This window comes from Lagopus muta, chromosome 1, assembly GCF_023343835.1.
Source record: "Lagopus muta isolate bLagMut1 chromosome 1, bLagMut1 primary, whole genome shotgun sequence".
Taxonomy (NCBI): Eukaryota; Metazoa; Chordata; class Aves; order Galliformes; family Phasianidae; genus Lagopus; species Lagopus muta.
The window spans coordinates 109,186,922-109,208,268 of NC_064433.1; the positions used below are offsets into that span (position 1 = coordinate 109,186,922).

The following is a 21,347-nucleotide window of genomic DNA, read 5'->3' on the forward strand; positions in this document are numbered from 1 at the left end:
GGGCTGGGCGTTTTGTGATTTACAGCGAATAAAAACACCTTTAGGCACAACAGTTGTCTATTTATTACTATTATTATTATTGAGAGAGTTTGTGTAAAAGCGGGGCGCAACTGCTCTCCCACACCGCGACCAGCCCCCACCCCAAGCCTGATGACGTCAGAGAAAAGGCGACGGCGCTTTCGGTGACGTCAGCAGTGTGCGCCCGAGTGTCGGTGGCACGGCACGGTGCGGTGCGGTGCTGCCGGGCCATGGCTCCCGCCGCCGCTCAGGCTCCTGAGATCCAGTTCGCGCAGCGGCTGGCCGCCAACGAGAAGCGAATCCGGGACCGCGCCGTGAAGAAGCTGCGAGGCTACATCAGCGTCCGCACGCAGCGCCCGGACGGTACGGAGCGGCGGGGCACGTGTGGGGAGGGCCTGCGCTGAGACTTCTCTGTGGGGATCGGGGCTCGCTTCTTTGCTTCCTTCTTTCTTTTTTCTTGTTTTAACCTTTACGCATCTGTTTCGCAATATGTGAGAGTTGAAGGCTGTGGTTTTATGCTCTGCTGCCTGCTGAGGAGGTGGTCCCAGCTGTTTCAGTCTTTCCTCATAAGGGGGGTGCTCCGGGCCCTTAACCGTCATCAAAGCAGAGCAGGGGGGTGGGAGGATGGAAAATCACCTCCCTCGACCTGCTGGCCCTACTTTCTAATGCTCCCCAGGGTACCTATTGGCTTTCTTCCTGACAGTTGCTATAAATAAATCAAAGGAGATGCCTAGGGATTAGTAAGAGCAAGCAAATGTACGTACTGCCCCTCCAAAGTGCGGATTGTTTTAGTTTAGGGCATTTCCTGTGCTAGATGTAGCATCTCTATATTCATATTTCTTATATCACTGTGTTCAGTCTCACTGCAAAGTGTAGATTCCTCCCAGTTTGTGGAAACTCTCAGGTGGATAGGAGCTCCCTCACTAGCAGATAAGGTTGCATGTTAATTAATGCCTTAAAATACTAGGAAACCACCAGAGTGAAGCAGTCAGTAAACCTTTTGCACGTGAAGATCAACCCACCGTGAAATTCAAACAAGGCGAAAAGCAAAGTGACTGATTTCCAGTGCTCTTAGATTTATTTCCTCTCGAGTAAAGTTCAAGCTAGTAATATTAAAATGAAAGCTGATTTGGTCTTGAAAAAAGAGTGTTATGTTCAGGAAGAGTTGTTTTTTTTTTTTTCAATTTTCAAGTTATTTATGAGTAAGCAGGCATATGTCTGTACAGTGCTTTGTCGGAGATGAGAGTCACACATCAGGTAAGCCAGTTAGAGTCCTTTACTTGAACAATAAAGAACTTGCCAACTTTTGAATGAGGTACCAGAGTTCCTGCTGACTTCGTCTCATGGTCCATAGGTAGGCAGAACACAGGCCATGGACTGTTCAGTATGATCTATGCTAGGGTTATTAGCCATGCCAGGGAGCCCTTCTGAAGAGCTAGAACTTCAGTGAAGTTAAATTCCAGAGGAAGCATAGAACCACTGAATCTCTGAAGTCATTACATGTGTGTGAATGAACTTGGATAAGCACATTATTTTTCAGAAGTGGTCCTTTTTGTTTTTCTGATCAATCCATTCCTTGTGTATGGCAAAAAAAAAAAAAAAAAAAAAAAAAAAAAAAAAAAAGGCAATGTATAGGATACAGGCACTACAAAGCAATAGCAGGTAATAAAGAAGGAAAATTGACTCAACTCTTCTGACAACCAGCAACAGCTTGAAAGATAGGTAATCTCTATCCAGAGGGATGCTGCTCACTGTTTAATGAGAGTGGATGGATCCAGGCTCTAGCCCTTCTCTCTCTCAGGTGCATTGCTTGTACCTGCACTCCCTAGGTTAGCCACTCCTCACCTGGTGCTCAACCACTGGTTCAGGCTTTGACCTGGCAGTTCCACTGCACCGTGTAAGAGAAGAGCATGCTATTCTGGGCTGATAATTGAAGGGTCGACTTTTCTTCTATCTTTAGTATCTTGCATAAAGATACTGGTTAAAAATAAAAAGCACTAAGCACTAAAAAGTTGTATTCTAGGTTTTGCACTTGTCATCTCTTAGCAATGTGCCAGAGGGAACAAAGCTTAACTGCAGACGGATTTATCAGATTTACCTTAGTGTTCATCTCTCATCTCTGTGATTTCTTTGAAGTCTTTGTTACTTTGGCACACAATAAAATCTTAAAGGCATGAAATCAAGTGGTGTTAGTCTGCTTATTGTAGGAATCAGTATTCACTCATAAGAATATGACAAAAAGAAAGAAAAAATGGGAAATAGAGGGAAGCAGAAAGAAAGAACTGATTGAAAGCATTTTGGTGGAAGTGTGGGATGTTTCATTTTCATTCACGCTTATTCTGTATTCTAGGTGGCTTTAGCCAGGAAGAACTGCTGAAAATATGGAAGGGACTGTTCTATTGTATGTGGATGCAGGATAAACCGCTGCTACAGGTATAGTACTGCTTTTGTGTTTGTCTTAGTGGGTGTCTTCTAAAATGTACTATAAGGACATACTACTTCAGAATAGTGAAAATGACTTGAGTGAGTCTTGCTCACTGTTCTGTCTTGCCCTGACTGTGGTACATTCAGTAGAGTTAACTAAGTCAGTGATCCTCACCTTGTGGACCATTTGGTGTTTGCAATCACCCTTTCAAAAGCAGATGTAACTATTTACCTTCCAGATGAAATATATATTGCTATGAAGTGCATTGATTTGATGGAACTACAGCAGTAACAGCAGATTGCCCTAACCTGCAACTTCAGCATACCTACAACCTTTGGTTCGCTGAGTTTGAAAGTTTTATGCTTCCTGTTTTTTGTTAGAATCACAGAAATCACAGAATCAGCAAGGTTGGAAAAGACCTACAAGATCACCCAGTCCAACCATCCACCTATCACCAATATTTCACACTAAACCGTGTCCCTCAACACAAAATCCAAACATTCCTTAGTATGAGGAGTTTGATGATATTTTTTCTATTACCAACTTTTTGCCCCCTCCTTTGATTTGTCTACCTATTTTCAAAAGATGCCAGTTTTGCAGTAGAAATCTTAGTAACCTCACTTAATCAGGCTTCAAATTGCTTCTCTGTTTACCTCATAAGTAATGTTTATTCTCTGTTTATCTCACTAATAATACAGAGGTGTACCTACATTTAAGCTACATGAGAAGAGTACCCCAAAAGTTTTACATTGCGTGTTAATTCAGATATGTTGGATTATTCTTTTCCTACTTCAGTCTTGCTGTCAATAGGATGATCTGTGCAGGGAGCTGGTCAAACAGGGCTTCATAGCCTTGAATTTTATCTTGTAACTAACCTAATCCCAGTACAAACTATGGTACAAAAGCAGTTGTTAAGAGAATGTTTTATGAGGGATGTTTCTTCATATTTCTGGCTGTTCTCTTGTTGAATGTGTAGTAAGGAGACCAAGCTCTGAAATACACTATACTAACTGTATTTGTTTACCTTTAGGAGGAACTTGCAAATAACATTTCACAGCTTATCCATGTGATTCAGAATACAGAGGCTCGTAAGTACTATTTAATTATCTGACTCTTCTCAAGGTGCTTTAATGTTTGATGACTTTGAGCCTACTTTCACAGTCCTAGGGTAGAGACAGATCTGGATCATAACTTTGTTTTTTCCTTTGCTGGCTGTCCAGCTGGTACATGTGATTGCATTTAGGAAAGTATCAAGACCCTGGATCAGATGCAGTTTATTTCTGGTTGTTGCAGGGGAAGGGTTGTCTCTCCAGTGTGAGAAAGGTGAGATTTTTGCCAGGTGGATGGCAGAGAAAACTTAACCCCTTACCTTGCTGTTCTGTGTATTTCCTGCTCAAACCCAACCTTGTTTCATGAGCTGTTAAGCACAAAATATACAAAATCCACTTGAAATGCAGTGCTTGATCAGTGCCTTGACTAGCATGAGTAGAAATGAATGCTCAAACTTGTGCATATATGCCTGAAAATGTATAGGTACAAAGCTCAGCCTCAGTAACGTTATTTCAATTGTCACTGTAATTGTGCTTGTCTTTAAAAGTATCTGTGTGCCATTTCTTGCTTTGTTTAGTGGATGTGTACCTGACTCAAGCATATCTACTCATGGATCTACGTCAGTCACTGGGCAAATCCCTAGGGAAATGCAGTTCTCCCTCATCTTGAAGTGATTTCTTGAGATTTTTGGGGTTAACAGAAGAAACCTGCATGCCAGACAAGCAGTTACAAGTCTTCTCTTTTATTCTTTTGCAGAGCACTTGTTCATTCGAACGTTTTGGCAAACTATGAGCCGTGAGTGGAATGGAATAGACAATCTACGTCTCGATAAGTACTATATGGTAATGTTGACTATTGTAGCTCTTTCTCTTTTTTTTTTTCTTTTTTTTTCTTTCTTTGAATATGTGTAGAATATGGTGGTGTGCTGGAAGGCAGCATCCAGCACATGCATTTGTGTATGTTTCAAGAGAAGACAAGTGACTATTTTCATTATTCATTGCAAAACATATTTACTTTTAAGGCTTTTGCACACTATCACAAATTTAAAAGTCATGCCAGTTTATGTCGTGCTGAGAGTTATTTTGTTTACCTTCCTTTATATCTCAGTGATGTTTCTTATAGATTACACTGAGAGAACTTCTTAGAAAGAAAGCTGATGTCATGCATAAGTGCTCTCACTGCATATTAATACTATCTCAGCAGACACTGCATCAAGATCAGTGATTTACAGTGGGCTGTCAAAAGACATTTATGACTCCATTTAACAAACCAGTTGTCACTAGAATGCCAATTTTCCAGTACTAAAGTATCCACTGTAGCACATTCAGCTATCAGAATTCTTTCTGTAGGAAGTGCTATATTAAAACAGATAGTAAAATCACTGAAAGAACACTCCTAAAAGATCTGCCTTTGCAAGAACAAAATTAATCTTTTTGTTTCAAATGAAGTAATTGCTGGCACGTTTGTTGCTGCTGTTTGTTTCTCAATGTTAGGAGACAGAAGATGCTTCAGTGTTTGAATCAGGTTAATGCATTTATTTTACACACGGCTATCTCTTAGGAAAAGGTTCTTGTCAATTAAATGATTACTGTTATAATCTGTCTTCACTGTTGTCTCCAGCTTCTTCAAGTTGTTGGGGTTTTTAGGTCTTCCAGCACTTAATGAGGAAATCAGGGTGATGGAGCTGGACAAAGCTGTACAGTAGAGGAAGTCATTGATTTTGCTGGGCTTGAGACATGAAAATACTTTATTGTCATTTGAACCTCAGTGCACATTGCTTGACATGATAGACAAGTCTATCAAAATGTTCGGGGGAGGAAGCTTTTCATCTTGTGCTCTGAAGAGCTTCACTAAGAATTGTATTCCTGTTACAGTCACACTAACTCTTATCCATTATCAAGAACACCTGTAACAGATTTTGTACTTTGCAGCTAATCCGTATGATTTTGAGGCAATCTTTTGAAGTGCTGAAAAGAAATGACTGGGATGAAAGGTAAGCAGATTCCTGAATGTAATTGCATTGTAGGGAAGTTTACCAATTTATTTTTGCAAAATATATTTTCCTTTAATAGATCCTTTTTCTTCACGGGTAGCACTGCCATGAAGCCTCAGCTCTAGGACTTCTTTGCTTTCTTTATCAATTATAATACGTAGCTTAGAAAGGAGTCTTGATACATGAGACTTTCAAATATGTAATATGTTTTGCCAGATCTTCCTTATCTAGCCAGGAGAACTAGCAGTGAATTTTCTTCTATGGAGGGATTAGACTGTGAGTCAACATCAGGAAAACACACAAAATGAACTTTTTTACTCTAATGTGTTTCTTATTGGTTGTGGCTTTTTTTTATTTATTCTATTTAATCATGGTGACTTGCCTTTTTATAAGACAGATCTGGAAGCTGTTCTTGTTGTATGCAACAGGAAGCCAGTTTACATTCATGATTTTGTTTATGTTTCTCCCATATGCCATAAAATGTGAGTGATTGCAGTTATCCTGCTCTACTTTCTGCCACTTGTAAGCTTGTTCTGCATTTAAGCTGATGGCAGTCTTTGAAGTGTTGATTGAAAGTGATAGCCTAGTATTATGTTTATCTTCTTTGTCTTTGACCTTCTGGAGTGTGGATGCATATGGGTATAATTTCATGGAAACAGGAAATGAGAATGAAAAGAAAATAGGAATGTACCTGTCAGTCTCTCTATTTTATCCAAGTTTTGCATTTGATAAATGCCCACGGGTCGCTGTTTTGCTGTGAGGGACAAAGTATGCTTTAATGAAGGCAAAGTCTGAGCAATGGAAATGAGTTTGAGAAGGATCAGTGTTAAATTGAATTGTTGGATGTACACCAAAATGAAACTTATCTCATAAAATGAGGAGTGGGAGACGTCACTCATCAAGGATGACATTTGGGTCTTCAGGAATGCCCTGCTCAAAACATCCATAAGTCATATAGCATAATAAAAGTTCGGTCCATATTCAAGTGACTTTTAAAACTGTGAATTCCACTGTAGCAAACTGTGCTGAGTGGATTGTAAGATGTGACAACATAATCTAGACTGCAAGAAGTTCTGATTGTATGTGGATTTCTTATTAAATTCTTCTTTAAGATGAAAATCCACAATAGAATTTGTTTCTTGTGTTGAACTCCCACCTTAAGAACAGGTAAAACTGTGAATGACTGGGGTCTCTTTTCAAAGCAAACAGAACCTGAGCAGTTGAATATTAATATCTTGCTCTTTTATTCCTTTTTTTTCTTTTTCCTTGTAGCCTAAGTGAAATGCTATTGCAGCTACTAATGAAAGAAGTCATGGACCCAGACAGCAATACTCCCAAAGGGATAAAGTTCCACTTCATTGATATCTATCTGCAAGAATTGGCTAAAGTTGGTGCAAAGGAGGTTAGAAAATGCATTGTATTCCTGATAAATGTCAGTATAGCTTGGAGAACCTTAAAAGAAATACGATTTCTTTACATTATATATGTTTAACAGTTTTAAATATAGCATAGCAACATTGAATAAGCATGAAGAAGGTAACTTACTACAACTTATGCCTTCACTTTCTTCGTGTCTTAGTGCAGAAAGTGAGAATATAGTAATTTAGGTCCTTGAGTACTGGTACATACACAGCTCCCAGTTTAGGCTGGAAATAGCAGTGGAAGAGTTATGCCATTCTGAACTGTTTGTTTCTCTGAAAGGACTTAAATTGTTTTTCCCTGCAAGAACACAGATGGCAATCCTTTTGCAAAAATGGGCCCGCAGCCTGCTCTTGGCTGATTCTATAATGCACCTACATAGAGGAAGAAAGCAAGCTGTCAAAGTTACGTGTTATTTTTTATTGTGAGCTTTGGACCTGTGCAGTGAGCAAGTTACCCTTTACATTTGGTTGCTCATTTTGATGATGACATGGGTCAGTCTTTGCTGTGGATTGCTGTCTCTTTCTGTTTCAGTGCCACAGTTTTGCAGCAACTAAAAGCCTGTTGCTGCCGAACTTCTTCCAAACTTTTTCTTGTTACTCCACTAGGGTGAGCTGCCTGCTGCCCCATGCTTAGTTCTAGGTTTGTGCACATTTTCCTCCTTATTTCTTCCATCTGATACTTACCGTAGTGATGGAGGAAACAGCAGCTTTCCATTTGTATTTTTTGCAGTCATTGTTGCATATGATCTTGCCTGCCACTTTTATTGTTCCAGATGGTGGAGGGTGAGAGACCAGTCTGCTCTTGGAGCCTATATAATACCTGTAAGCTCCATAGTGACAGCCCCACAAATAGCAGTCGCGGGGATTTAGTCTTGAAGACCGCTTGAAGTTACAGGTGATAAAATGAGCTTAGGAAAATGGTATTTCAGTAGTACTGTACTTCAGTAGTACTGTAATAGTGCTGTAGCTGACTGTCGTGGTGCAGGCTGGCAGGTTAAAGGAAAGACAGATCTTATTCATGTCACAGTCTGTCTTTGTGAATGTGCACCAAACTACCTAAGGTTTTTCCATCTCATTTTTCTATTTCTGAAATACGAAGCCTCACTCATTGTATTTTTCTCCTCAGTAAGTTAAAGTTTGCAAAGCTGTTAGCGTTTTTAGAATGCTTCCAAAGAATGTTTGGAAGTTAGTGGTAGCAGTGGTAACAAAAAGCCACTGGATATTCCTGTCAGGTGGAATTAGAGAGTATGCTGAAAGACACTGGCACAACTTGTTAAAGGTGATCCCATCACACACAAACACACACCAAATATTTAAGGAATTTGAATGCACATATGTTTACTGTGCTAACTGCTTCTATCTTTCTAACCGTACAGCTCACAGCAGACCAGAGTCTCAAGTTCATTGAACCTTTCTGCAATTTTGTTGCCAAATCAAAAGAGTAAGTTTAATGAAAGGATAAATACTTGTTAAGAATTAAGACATTCTACCTCACAATATCCAAATAAACAAGAAAAGCCGTGGTCTAACTTCAGAACATAGAGAAAGAAGGATATTTTACTGTGTGCGTAATCACTTGAGGATAATTTGTGTTTCTAAAATTGATAAGTAATCTTTATAGATTTATAAAAAAACATGTCAACCTGTGTTGGTTGGCTTTGTTTCTAGCATGCATAGAGCAGGTGAGTAGGGTGGACTGTTTCAGCAATGTAATGGAAAGCAGCATGTAAACACTGGAATTTAAGAGGGGAATGTTAGCAAAACACCCACTAGCCATGATTATTTGGATGTTAAGGACTGCTTTTTAGAAATTAATAGGGTGACTTTTCCCATCTATGGAGCTAGGTGCTCTTTCTCTTTGTTCCCTATTACTCGTTTTCCTTGTGTCCCCCAAATTTCCGCAGAAAAGAGCATGCTTCTGCTTCTCAGCTCTCATTCCTGCTCTCTTTTAACACAGTCCTTCTGTGATGCATGCTGTAGCCAGTGGTATCTTTGAGATCATTGTGGATCAGTCCCCGTATGCCATTGAAGACCTAATGAAAGAACTGGAAAGCAGCAGCGATGAGGAAGATGTGTCTGAAGATGATGAACAGGGAAAGAAAGAGATGCTGAAAACCAAAGGTGAGGACGAAGTTATGAGTATCCGTAGTAATAATAAAAATTTAAATAGTCTATTTCTTAAAAATACATTTCTGCACTGAACCACTCAAACACATTTGTCCAGGGTGATGTGAAAGTGATTGTCTTTTTCCTTGTTTTCCTTCGGATGTGCTTAAATAAAGTGATTCCACAAGAACGTGTCACACTAATGGATGGTTTCAATAAAAACGGACTATACCAGCTTTCTACAACAGTGCTAAATAATCCAGTCTGGCCTTTGGCTCTTGGGTGTTCAGAACTTTTTAAAAGACAGTGTGGTTTTGGCATTCTGTGGGAACTAAAAATGAATGGAAAAAAAAAAACGAGAGCAGGCAGGTTTTTGATACAGGTATGTTTGTGTTCTCAGGTAATGGCATTATTGTGTATTGCATAGTGGCAACCTAAAGCAGTTAAAGCAGGACAGGCTCACAAGGTGGTGTGAAGAAAATTGCAGCTAATCTTCTGCTGTATGAGAGTAGTGCTTGGTGTCTGTTTTTACAAACTAAGCATTAATATTCAATGTTTTGGTTTTACTTTTTATTAACAGCAAATAGACGTTTGTCAGGAAAATCAGCACAGAGCGCTGAAAAAACAGAGGATGCATATGAAAATGCTGATGACAGTATTGGGCCTGTTCTTCAGGTTTGTGACTTGCTTTCTTTGTTAGCAGTGCCCCCTCTGTGTTTTCTTTTTTGTTGCTGATTTATTTCAACATGTGCAGAAAGAAAGAGTGTGAATCAGATAAACATGTTATAAAATTTTAATCCTCTTCCCTGATTCTTTCTTTCTCCTCTACTATACCTTCTTCCTTTTGCTCTTCCTTTCCTATTTCAGAAGTTCAGAAATGTGTGGCCTTCTGGATGGTCAAGAAGTCACCATAAGTTTTATTGACACTAAGAGCAAAAGTAAGAGAGTAACATGTTGCAATTCGTGTTTTCTAGGCTTATTTCCAGTGCAGTGTAGTGTTTTTGAAAGATGCACCAATTGTGCACATTCAGGCAGATATTCTTCACCCATCTGTAGCTTTTAAACAAGAAATGGTATACTTTAAATCTGGTCCTTAACTAAATATTTTGGGGAGTTCTGAAGTTGGTTAGCTTTTTTCATCAATAGGAATTAAGGTTAGACATGTTTCAGGAAATAATACCGAGTACAAACAGCTTTAAAAGCGAGTAGAAATGTGTGAAGGTGTACATTTCAAAAGAAAATTACTTTGGGTTTAAAGGAAGTCAGTGTTTAAAGGGTGTGTCTGGTTCTTGAGTTGATGTTAATGTTAGTCTCATTGGGTTGTCTTGCACGGTAAGTTTACTAAGAAAAGCCATATTGTGCTTTCCTCCAACAGTTTGATTATAAAGCTGTTGCTGACAAACTCTTTGAACTGGCAAGCAAGAAAAATACACCTGCCCTTAACAGAAAGCGTCTGTACAAGCTGGTCAAAAAGTGAGTTCTGTTGAAATACGCCTTGCTTGTGCTATCTTGTCTTAAATTACTTCACCTTTCCTTTGCCCTCTTGTTCTGGTGACAGTCTCACAAAGGAAGGCTTACCTGGCAAGTGCCTGATGAAGCCTGTGCTGCTGTTCCTCATTGGCAACTGTGGTCTGTCTGCACTGGGTGGCTGTGCCCTGCAGAATGTCACGTTTCATTATATGTGACACAAATTATTGTTACAGGAGCATTACATTCCTCTTTTCTCAAGGCTTTCAATTTTGGATCTCTTCTGGAGTAAGCATTTTATAACTCCTTTGTAAAATCATTTCTATTTCAACAGAATTATAATGAGTACAGTGACGCTGTGCTACTTGTGTTGCAATTGGTACTAAATCAGTAATGCTGATTTGTTCTTCCTTCTCTCCCTTCCTTCTTACTTCCAGGTTCCAGGATTTAGCAGAAGGTAAGGATTGAGCAGAAAGAATTTCTTTCATTTAAAGAATACATAATGATCCCCATGCAATGTGTATTGCAAATCTTTGTTGTTGTTTTTTAAGCTGCTTTTCAAGGATACTGTAGTACTGTGGGCTTTTTCCTTTAACTTCACTAGGACTAATTGCATGTTTTTTATGAGATTGCCAAATCCCTTCCACAATTTCACCAACCCTGTCCTTCGTCCTTAAATGAAAGATTGTTATTTTTACTTAATCAAATAGGAATCACTGGTAGGATTTTGGTTTGAGTTGAATGGGTAACAATGAGTTGATCTGCTTTCTGTGGGAATTACACTGTGTATGAACAGCAACATGGAAAATACCAGTGCTTTTCAGATACCTTACCCTTTCCCCTCAATAGGAATCTTCCCCCAAGATTTCCCTGAAGATGTTTCTACAGATGAAGACGATGATACATTCAGCAGAGGAAGGCGAAAGAAAAAAGTTGTTAAACCTTCAGAGAAAAACAGTTTGGAAAAAGTAAAAGGTAAGACAAGGTCAGCCTTTCTAAGAGAGATGATCTATGACCATTTGTCCAATAACAGAAAGTATCAGGTACTGCAGTTCTGAAGAAAGCATAAACTGTTGTTTAGAGCGCACTAATTTGTATTGCAGTGAAGGTTAAAAGTGAAATTAAGGTCTGTTCAATCTGTGATGGGAATTTTGTTTCTCATTTTTGAGGTGAAGATCACCTCAGTTTTGATCAAAAGCAGAACTGAAAGCAGTTGTTTGCATTACTCCATTGAGCAATTCACTTACTGTAGAAAAACAGAATTGTGTCAGTGTTCCTGGAAAAGGATATCAGAGCATTAGAATTTGGTGGAGCTTCTGCATAGGTGAAGAAAGGAAGCAGGAACAAGTTTATAGCAGTATGTCTAATACTGACATGGCCAAAGCTGAATCATACCAAAAATATCTCACTGAATTACTGAACCCCTGAGTTGCTCTTCTTCTGGGATTAATAGGTAGATAATAACTCTTTCTAACATTATTTCTGTACGGAGTATTGTTCCCCCATGGAATGGCTTAGAAGTCAGCTGTGACAAGGCAAGATCAGCAAAATATTAATTAGGCTAGAAGTTCAGGGAATGCAATGTCCTGAGCAGCTGTAACAGTAAAACAAGAAAATATTATGTCTATTAGGAGGAAAAAATAAAAATGAAAATGAAGGACTAACCAGAATTCATTTGCTGTATGTACCTTTTTGTTTCATATTTGTGTTGTATGGCATTCCTTTTGGGATAGGCTCGGGGAAGGATGAGCAGGAGACATCAAGTGCAAAGGAGGCATCAGTTCCACAGAAGAGGAGAAAAAAAAGGAAGATAAGGGAGAGCCCACATGCTGATTCTGGAACAATCGATGGAAATTCTGAGGAGGGAGTAGCTGAAACATCTGGATCTGTTAAATTTAACCCAGGAAAGATGCCAGAAAATAATAAGTTGAAGAAGAAGAAATTGCTAGTTAATGAGACAAATGAGATCAGAAATGCAGTAAGTGAGACCAGAGATAAGCACAGCATCACTGCACAGAGCAGTCAGACTGACACAGAGCAGAGTAAAAAGATTCAGTCAGAGAAAATGAATCCAAAAGTGCAGAATGTTCTTGGAAAGCTGGAGTGTCAAAATGGTGCAGCTAATGCCAACAAGGCAGAGCATGTCAACCCATCTGTCACACCATTAATTCCTAAGGCTGGGAAAAAGAAACAAAAAGCAGGGTCTGCTTTGGTCAATGGGGAGAACTTTTTGCAGCAGGCAGACTTGAAATCCAACAAGAAGGGCCCACTGTCAAGAGATGTGGACTCTGAATCTGAACCTTCCACAAAGGTCAAATTGAAGAAAAAGACAAAGCTGGTTGCTCTGGAAGGGATGAAAGTCTCCAACCAGAAAGCAGCAACCTTGAAAAAGAAGCGAAAAGTTATAGAGGTGATAAATTCTGTTGAAGGCAATGGAATTCTGGAGACTGCGTGCAAGAAAAGTAGAAAGGAGGTATGTAGATCTATTTTTCATTTTTTTTCCCCTCCCTTTTGCCCTCTTCACAAACTTGCAGGCTATTTTTTACATCTGACCTGTACAGTTACCAAAAGGATGGGTTTCACAAGAATCCTCTCACCCCTGCTACATTTTTACACCTCCTTACGCTGTAACATTAGAGCCTGTGCCAGCTATCGCTGTGAAAGAATTCATGTCACTGAAACTTGGTTGGTTAGGTTGTAGAGTTGCCTTTGTAGTTGGCTGGGGTTGTTTGTTTGATTTTTTTGATTTCCCCTTTGAGTTAATTATTGATTTGCACTGGGTGTCTGAACAAGCACGTGTGCAGTCTTGCCATGTCTTGGCAAAAGGATGGGAATGCTGAGATGGAACCTTTTTAGTTCAGCAGCAACACCGTATACTTGGATTAGTATAAGCTCCTTGTGATATTGCTTTCAGTAATTCCAATCATGGCTTTTTTTTGCTAACTCACTTCTGCATCTTGTTAGTGCTATGCAGAAAAGAGTGAACAGATAGTCTGGCACTGGGAATTTCAGTGTCATCAGTGGTTCCACGATCACTTTTGAGGATGATCTAGTTCCTCACAAAAGTCAGGCTGTACTTTCACTAGGAAGGTCTGACTGCACTGTTCTTACTATGTGTAGTTTTGCAGTTTGGGAACAAGTTCATTCCCATTTTCTTTTGGCAATGAAGGTAGATTGCAGCAATTTGAGAGTCCAAAAGTATTTTACACTGTATGTTTTTGGTGGCGTTGTTGAGAGAGAATATTATTCTGTCTCTTGCCTCTGAAATCCCTTTAACCATTCATTTTGTGTGTACGTTCATCCTTAAGCATTTATGGGTTCAGTTGTATTATTGGAAGTGTTGCTGACATTCCCACTTCACAGGGTAGAAAATTCATAAAACATAAATTAAATGTGATATACAAAACAACTGAGTCTTCCTCTGAATGCATTTTGAAACATTACTGAAAATGATGTTAACACTGTTTCAACATTTCCTATTTTTTGATGATAAAGCACCGAGAAGGAAAGAACCAAAACAATTCTTAATCCAGTATGTAAACTGCTTTTCTCCCTGCAGAGCATTAGCTAAGATACATAATTTTGGAGGAAATCAGGCTTTGCCTTTTTTTTCTTTTGAATTTCATCATTAGAGAAATGTTATTTTATTTCCTAATTTTAATTAGGTAACGTTGGTCTCTTGCCCAGGAATTACAAGGGGCATGTTTTGGATCTTAATTTCACAAGATAATATACCCACCTAAGAAATGATCTTCAAATATCAAAAAGGAAGAGAAGGAAGAAAAACGAGCACATTCAGTGCTATTTCATGGTTGTCTTCAGAATTCAGGAAGCTAGAAGAGTTCTGCTTTGTTTTAAAGCAAATTGACAGAAGCTGTATCCCCATGGATGTTTTCCACAGCATGGCTGCAAATTGTTCTAGGAATTTCACATTTGTAGATCACTGTAAAGTGCAGATGAGCCTCACAGTAGTTCACAGGCATTTGATGCTCACAGACAACACGTTGAGAAGCTCTGAAGCAGTGCATTTCATTAGCATTAAAATTACAGATCCTGAGAATTGCCTTGGATGGAAAGGGATAGCTTTCAAAGAATCATAGAGTGGCTTGGGTTGGAAAAGACCTTAAAGATCATGTAATCGTTAAGGCTGGAAAGGAGCACTGAGATCAGCTAGTCCAACCATTTACCAACCACTAATATTGCCTTCTAAACCATGTCCCTAATTGCTACATCTACCCTTAAAGATGTCTAGGGATGGTGACTCCACCACTGCCCTGGGCTGCCTTTGCCAATGATTCACAACTCTTTCAGAGAAGGAATTTTTTCCTCATAACCAACATCAATCTCCCTGGGTGCAATTTGAGGCCATTCCCTCTTGTGCTGTCACTGTTACCTGGAAGAAAAGGCTCATCCCCACCTCGCCACAACCTCCATTCTGGTGGCTGTAGATAGCTAAAAGTTTTCCCTGAGCCTCCTTTTCTCCAGACGGAGCAATCCCAGTTCCCTCAGCCGCTCCCCATCAGACTTGTGCTTCAGACTGCTCACAGCTTTGTTGCCCATCTCTGGACACACTGCAGGGCCTCCAAGTCTTTCTTGTAGTGCAGAACCCAAAACCAAACACAGTATTCAACATGTGGCCTCACCAGAGCTGAGTACTGAGGGATGATCACTTCCCTGCTCCTGCTGGCTGTACTATTTCTGATACAATTTAGGATTCCATTGACTTTCTTTGCCACCTGGGTGCACAACTGGCTTATGTTATGCCAAGAATCAGCATCCCCATATCCTTTTCCTGAGAACGGCCTTCTGGCCATTCAACCCCAAACCTGTAGCGCTGCGTTGTTGTAACCAAAATGCAGGATCTGAGACTTGGTCGTGTTGAACTTCATCCCATTCACGTCAACCCATCTTATTCCAACCCCTCTGGCAAGGACAGGTTTAGCAAATGGCAACACTCACAGTGAAACTGAGGGGAAGGCAAGAGACTAGTAGCAACTTACACTTGCTGGATTTCTTGAGTGCGCACAGACACCATATTTGACTTTTTGTTTCGTTCCCGTGTCAGCCTAAAGCTGAGTTTGTTCATTAGTTATGTATCTGATCCTACCAGAGGTGCTATGGAAGAGCTGAATTGGTTGTAAGGCAGCATCATGCACAGGAAGGTGAAAGCTTTGTTTGCATCCTGATGAGCCAGGCAACATTTTGGCAGGGTCCTTTTACTTTGCTATGCAGTGAGCTTTGTGTTCCAGCACACAACCTGTCTTAGGGTTGTGTTTTCAGTCAGGATAAGTCTAAGATTAATTCCTGGGGGTTAATTAGGATGGCTGGTTTATGTGAGTACCAGACAGCTCTCTCTGAGCTTTGGCAACATTGACAGAACCATGTGTGGTAAGCTCTGATCGTTGCACTAGGTATTGATTAGTTACAATACTTCTGTACTGAGGATTTTTTCCCTTTTGTCTTTGTAGGAAAGCAGCACCGCTTTATTGCCATTAAAGAAAAAGAAAGCAAAACAAGGGAGTGACTTTGTAAAATTTGAAAAATCAACTGTCCCAAAGGCATTACTCTTCAGGAAGGCCAGAAGTACCATCTCCACCAGAGCCTCCATTCCGGTAATGTGATTTCACCAGTGGCAGCTAAATCTTGCCACAAGTGTTTTCCTGAAACATGCCCAAACCAAGCACATACCCTCACTCATGCTGTTTTTTCCAGTCTGTGTTAATCTTCTAATGCAGGCAGGTAAATCTGGAGATGCTGTCACATTTCCTTGCAGACAGACCTACAGTTAGCTTCAGAATTTCAGAAAACAAATTGTAGGCATTTTCAAAGTCTCTTCTTTATTCTCCACTGATTTAAAAAATGCCTTTCTGTTGAAAGGGTGCCATTTTGAACCTGCTCGTTTCACAATAAAACAAAAACCTCCTGATTTTCAGTCCTGTTAACTGACTCTGAGCCTCCATTTCTTTCCACTTGCATTACAGGCTTCAAAAGACCGCCGTCTATTTAATTCACACAAACTTTCTTGTTTGGTGTCAAATAATGTAATGATCCTAGAGCGTGTCATTTACTCTACAAATTAAATATGTTTGCTTTTGACTAGAAAACCAATGTCTTAGCAGAGATCATTATGTTAATTCTAGATCATTGGAGGGCTTCTAACCGAAGTGAGGGGAGTAGGCTGCTTTGCATCAGTTTTGATGGGATGTAGGTAAAAGAACTCATATTATTGCCTCAGGAGTCTTATTTTATTTTCTGCCTTCATTTTGCTTCACAGTTGAATAAGCTGCAATCATCCGGCTCCAAAAAAGTCACCTTTGGTTTGAATAAAAACATGACTGCTGGTGAGTCTGATAGATCTGTGTGACACTCGCATGTCACCAACGAAGGGGGAAGCTGTACACATTTGCACTTTAAAATTCTTGTTATCTCTCTCAAGCAGGATTGGTCTGATCTCTGTCTCAGTATTTATTAACAATTCATTGACTAGTTCATAAGCCATCTTCAAGTTCCTAACCAGAGGAGAAGGAGAAGTTGAGGATATTCAGCCTGGTGGCTTAGACTTGCATCGTTCTATGGTGCTGCATTGTTGACTTGCAGATGAAGCCTTATAGATTGAGAAGAGTGTGATAGTAACAATCTCTCCTTCCCTGGCCTCCTGTTATGCAGGGGGAGCCTTTCAAGCACACCCCCCTTCATATTCTGCATTGCTTGTTCTGTTTCTCAGGATAAAGGTGTCAATGTTCTAATGAGCTCAGGCTGTATTACAGGAAAATTGCACTTTCATTTTGGCTGCCTCTAATGCAATTTAGTAATGAGCAGATAAATACCAGTCCCTCTCTGTGTCTCACATGTAAGCAGACAGTGTTTTTTCCTGTTCTGTGCTATGGAGCAAGGCATTTACTTAACTGCATGTATTCACTTAGCTACTTTTGTTACTTTGAGGTATATTGTAGGCCAAGTTCAAATGTAGAAGAGTGTGATTTGATGTATGCATTTTTGTTAATGTAACAGCTGCACAAAGAAAACAAAAATGCGTATCTACTAGCAGAAGTGATAACCAGGAGTCTCTGGAGATATATGCTGATTAACTGTAAGAACAGAGACACTGGATTATGGGATAAATAAACACTTGTTTCTGAGGGATAGGCTAATTCTCTGTTGGCCTATGGAACTGCAGGGAATGAATTGTTCATAACCTTTCTGTGGATTGCAACAAACCTCACTGTCAAAGGGACGCAGCTAAGAAATGCATTTCACCACCATCTCTGATGGACTTAAGGATCTAAGGCAAAATTCCAGGGCTGGACAATTCCACAGATAATTGATGAGTCCAGTAATTGCATTTTTTTTTAATTGACTTGCTTGTTTTTCAACAGAATTTAAAAAGACTGACAAAAGTATCTTGGTGAGCCCAGAAGGACCCTCTCGTGTAGCTTTCAATCCTGCACAGAAACCCCGTCATGGAGTGCTGAAGTCTCCTGCAGGTACCCCAGACAGAGAGCCTGAACTGAAGAAACCACTTACTGCACAAACTAAGAAGAAAATAACTGCTAGGGGTTTCTTTTAAACCAATAGCAATGGCCTACTTTTGTACAGGACGTTTTGCTAAAATATAACATTGTCTGGAGGTATTTTGAACTTCTTTATTTTTTTAAGTTAATTGTATATACAAGATTCTGATTGTGACCTGAGACATCACTATTTTAACAGCACTTCAGCTGTATCTTGAAATATTTGTTTTGCTTATTAACGGAAAAGAAATAAAATCCACTCTCTACTCAGGTATAGTCTACAAAAATATGGTCACCGTCCACGTAATTCACAATAGACTTTTACATTTAATTCAGGAATGGTGAGGGTTGCATTGTTCTGGGATTTTTTTTGAGCCAGTTTGAGAAACCTTGCAATTCATGCTGTTAAACTATTTTTAATGGGTCAGGGCTTGAAAGGAAAAAGATGACAGAAATTTTAACTCCGTTAGTTATTTGTGTATTTTAAAATGTTACCCCATCATTGGCATCTTGTTTCTTCTTCTGCAAACAACAATTACCTCATGTTTCTGCTTAATAGGAGCTGGTCTCGGGTAGCTTTACCCAACTAAGAAAGATTTTCCAGGAGTTATAGGTATGTGGCTGCTCAACCCATCACTGATACGTTAAATCTTCACAGTGGGTTTTCTGCTGAGTGGAGAACTCTCACTCTGTTACTTTTGGTAATACAAGTGCCAAAGCTGACTTATGTTTGCCATACGGTAAGCTGACCTCTTCTCTACTGTAATTCACATGCTGTCACAGGGGAGAAATCTTTGATAATTCCAGCTGGTCTCTCCACCACTCCAGCTCCAGTGCTGACTTTCCTGGGGGTATCACAGGGAGCCTAGATTTCTTTTTTAGCAGCTGGTATCACCACATTTTACCAGAACAGATCTCATTCAGTGAATGAACCACTGGTTGTAGTAAAGCTAGATCAGTGTCATGCATCCTTGGTTAGGATATGCCTCTCAAATCTTCGGTGCCTCTCAACACAGGGTAAAACTTGACAGTCCAAACAGTTTGGTTTTGGCTTTGATGTAGAACCAGAAGATTTCTTTCTGCAATGTTTCCTTGCATTGCTTACACTTGGATTTTTTTTTTTAACTGATGTGCAGATGTTTTTTTTTTTTTTACTTTGGTACAGAACACTGTGTACATCTGTGGGAGACTGTTACAATATTCCAAGGGGGAACTATGAGGAAAGAGAAAGCAAATGAAAATAAAAACTTTTTAATATGGTTGAAAGATACCAAATCTTTATTTGAAAGTTTTGCTTGTGCAAAGAAAGCAGAGGCTCTGCAGCAGATCTCTACGTAAGAGTTCAGCTTCAAAGTACAACCTGATGCCAGAACAGAGCTTCATTAAACTTTCCACTCATTCCTTCTGGGATCCCCTAGGTTAGAGAAAGTGGGACTACTTCAATACCTTCTGCTATGAGAACTAGTAAATGTTTTGCTAATTCGCTGAGCAGAATTAAACTTTGTGGTGTAACACATTTGCATTGCTAAATACTACTTTTTACCAGTCTTTGGTGCTGACTGTCCTCTGCCAGAGTAGTCCCTATATGCAACTGGACTGAAACCAGACTTTCATAGTTCACCTAGATTTCTTCAAAAGATTTCTGTCCTTACAGAGTGCTGGTTGGTCTTGGTTGTTAATTCTAACCATGACAGTTTTTTCACTCGCTATGTGGTATTGCCATCAGGATGTTAGAAAGTCATTTTGCTCATCTTCTCTCATTTAAAACAAAGGACCGAATTTCTTTCTTTCTTTTTTCTTCCCTCTTCTTTCCTTTTCTCAGTATAGATCTCTGGAGAATACATCTGGTAAAACTGATAGCTTTTGCTGTTTAAACAGTTATCATTAATCAATTTTTTTAAAAATCTCATTCTATATATTAGCATAATGCATTTTCTTGCAAGACAATAAGTATGTTGTGTGTTTATCTTGTACTGTGTGAGAAGTTTTTTGTGGAATATGCATAAATGCATTTGTATTTGCATGGTTGTCAATGCCATCTGTTGAAGATGCTATATTCCTGCAAGGATATAGATGCTAACAGTCAGGAGGTGGATCTGGTGTGCTTACAAAAAAAATCAAGGATCAGGATACACTGGAGTTTTACGTTGGTTTTATTTTGTTTATTACATATATCCTATTATGGAAATGTATTTAAGTGGTTGTCTGGATCTTTTTCAATTGATGCTGGATCCTTTGAACCCATTGCAAGTATTGCGTTGCTGACACCACTAATCATAGCAGACAACAATGGTGGCCAGGTTTTTTATCGACAAGTTTTATGATGTAATTATGTGTTGCAATTCATGCATGTAATGTCTGTGCTATGTCAGGGGTGGAATGTTTTATAAATATGCATACAGAGTGTGTAATGTCTTCAGTGGTGTCTGGAATTTCATTCAGGACAACTTTACAAACAAAAAAATCGCCTCAATGCAGCTCAGTTAGCATTGTCAGGTTAATTAACGTAAATTACCCCAAATATCGGGATAATGAAAATTCCAGTAAACACTGAATACAGACATAAATAAAGGAGAAATAAATATAACATCTGAGATATTCACTGCACAGACGTAATGGTTCTCTAAGGGGAGGTTTAACTGAAGGGGAAAAAAGGAAAAGAAAAGCTGAACTAACCTGTGTGATGTGTCTTCATAGCTTTTTTCATAGTGTTTTTCCATCTCTGAAGCTGCCAATCATAGTCTGAGTTAAAATTTAAGCTTGTGGCATATCTTTAAAGGACTGTTTTTTTTAATGGTTATCTTTACATTTCTGGTACAAATCTGATCAACTTTGTGTTTCTCAGGCTCTAGCAGTTTGTAATCCCTTATGGCTTCAAGAGGACTCAAAAGCACAATATCCAGTAACATAAAAAGTTGAAACTATATTTAAATTACTGGGCATGTAAGATCTTTTATATTCTATCAAAGCTCTGTGACTCAGAAAGCTTCTAGCACACTTTTTTGTATTTCCTGTGCTTAGATGGATCACAGGCAGGAAAAAATTCCATTGTCATTTATGTACCCTTGCAACAACATTATTAATGGAAATATGGTGTCTAAGCATTAGATCATTTAGTCTACTTCAATAAACCATCTTATTTTTTGTGGCCATTATATTTTGGGTAAATTTATACGTGGAAATGGGAGGGTAGTGCTTGAAAGTATGAAGAAATCATTCTTGCATGTGCAGTGCTTTGTCTCTTGTATGAGTAACCAATTCTGGTGAAGACTTTGACACATTAGAAGTGAGTGAGGCTGTGATAAGGTGTTCATACGCCTCGAACTACTGACCTTTGGAATTGTGTCATAAAGTAG

At 39.3% G+C, this 21,347-nt stretch overlaps 1 protein-coding gene across 1 annotated transcript; it reads left to right on the forward strand.

Moving 5' to 3' along the window:
- The first annotated feature begins 100 nt into the window (after positions 1 to 100).
- On the forward strand, positions 101 to 21,146 carry RRP1B (ribosomal RNA processing 1B). The gene is made up of 16 exons (XM_048955844.1): positions 101 to 381; positions 2,369 to 2,451; positions 3,474 to 3,531; positions 4,250 to 4,335; positions 5,425 to 5,486; positions 6,759 to 6,888; positions 8,284 to 8,348; positions 8,865 to 9,028; positions 9,594 to 9,688; positions 10,389 to 10,486; positions 10,918 to 10,937; positions 11,330 to 11,455; positions 12,214 to 12,953; positions 15,949 to 16,092; positions 16,755 to 16,821; positions 17,857 to 21,146. The coding sequence occupies exons 1-16, from the start codon at positions 249 to 251 to the stop codon at positions 18,045 to 18,047; spliced, it is 2,262 nt and encodes a 753-aa protein (XP_048811801.1). The 5' UTR covers positions 101 to 248; the 3' UTR covers positions 18,048 to 21,146.
- The last annotated feature ends 201 nt before the right edge of the window (positions 21,147 to 21,347 follow it).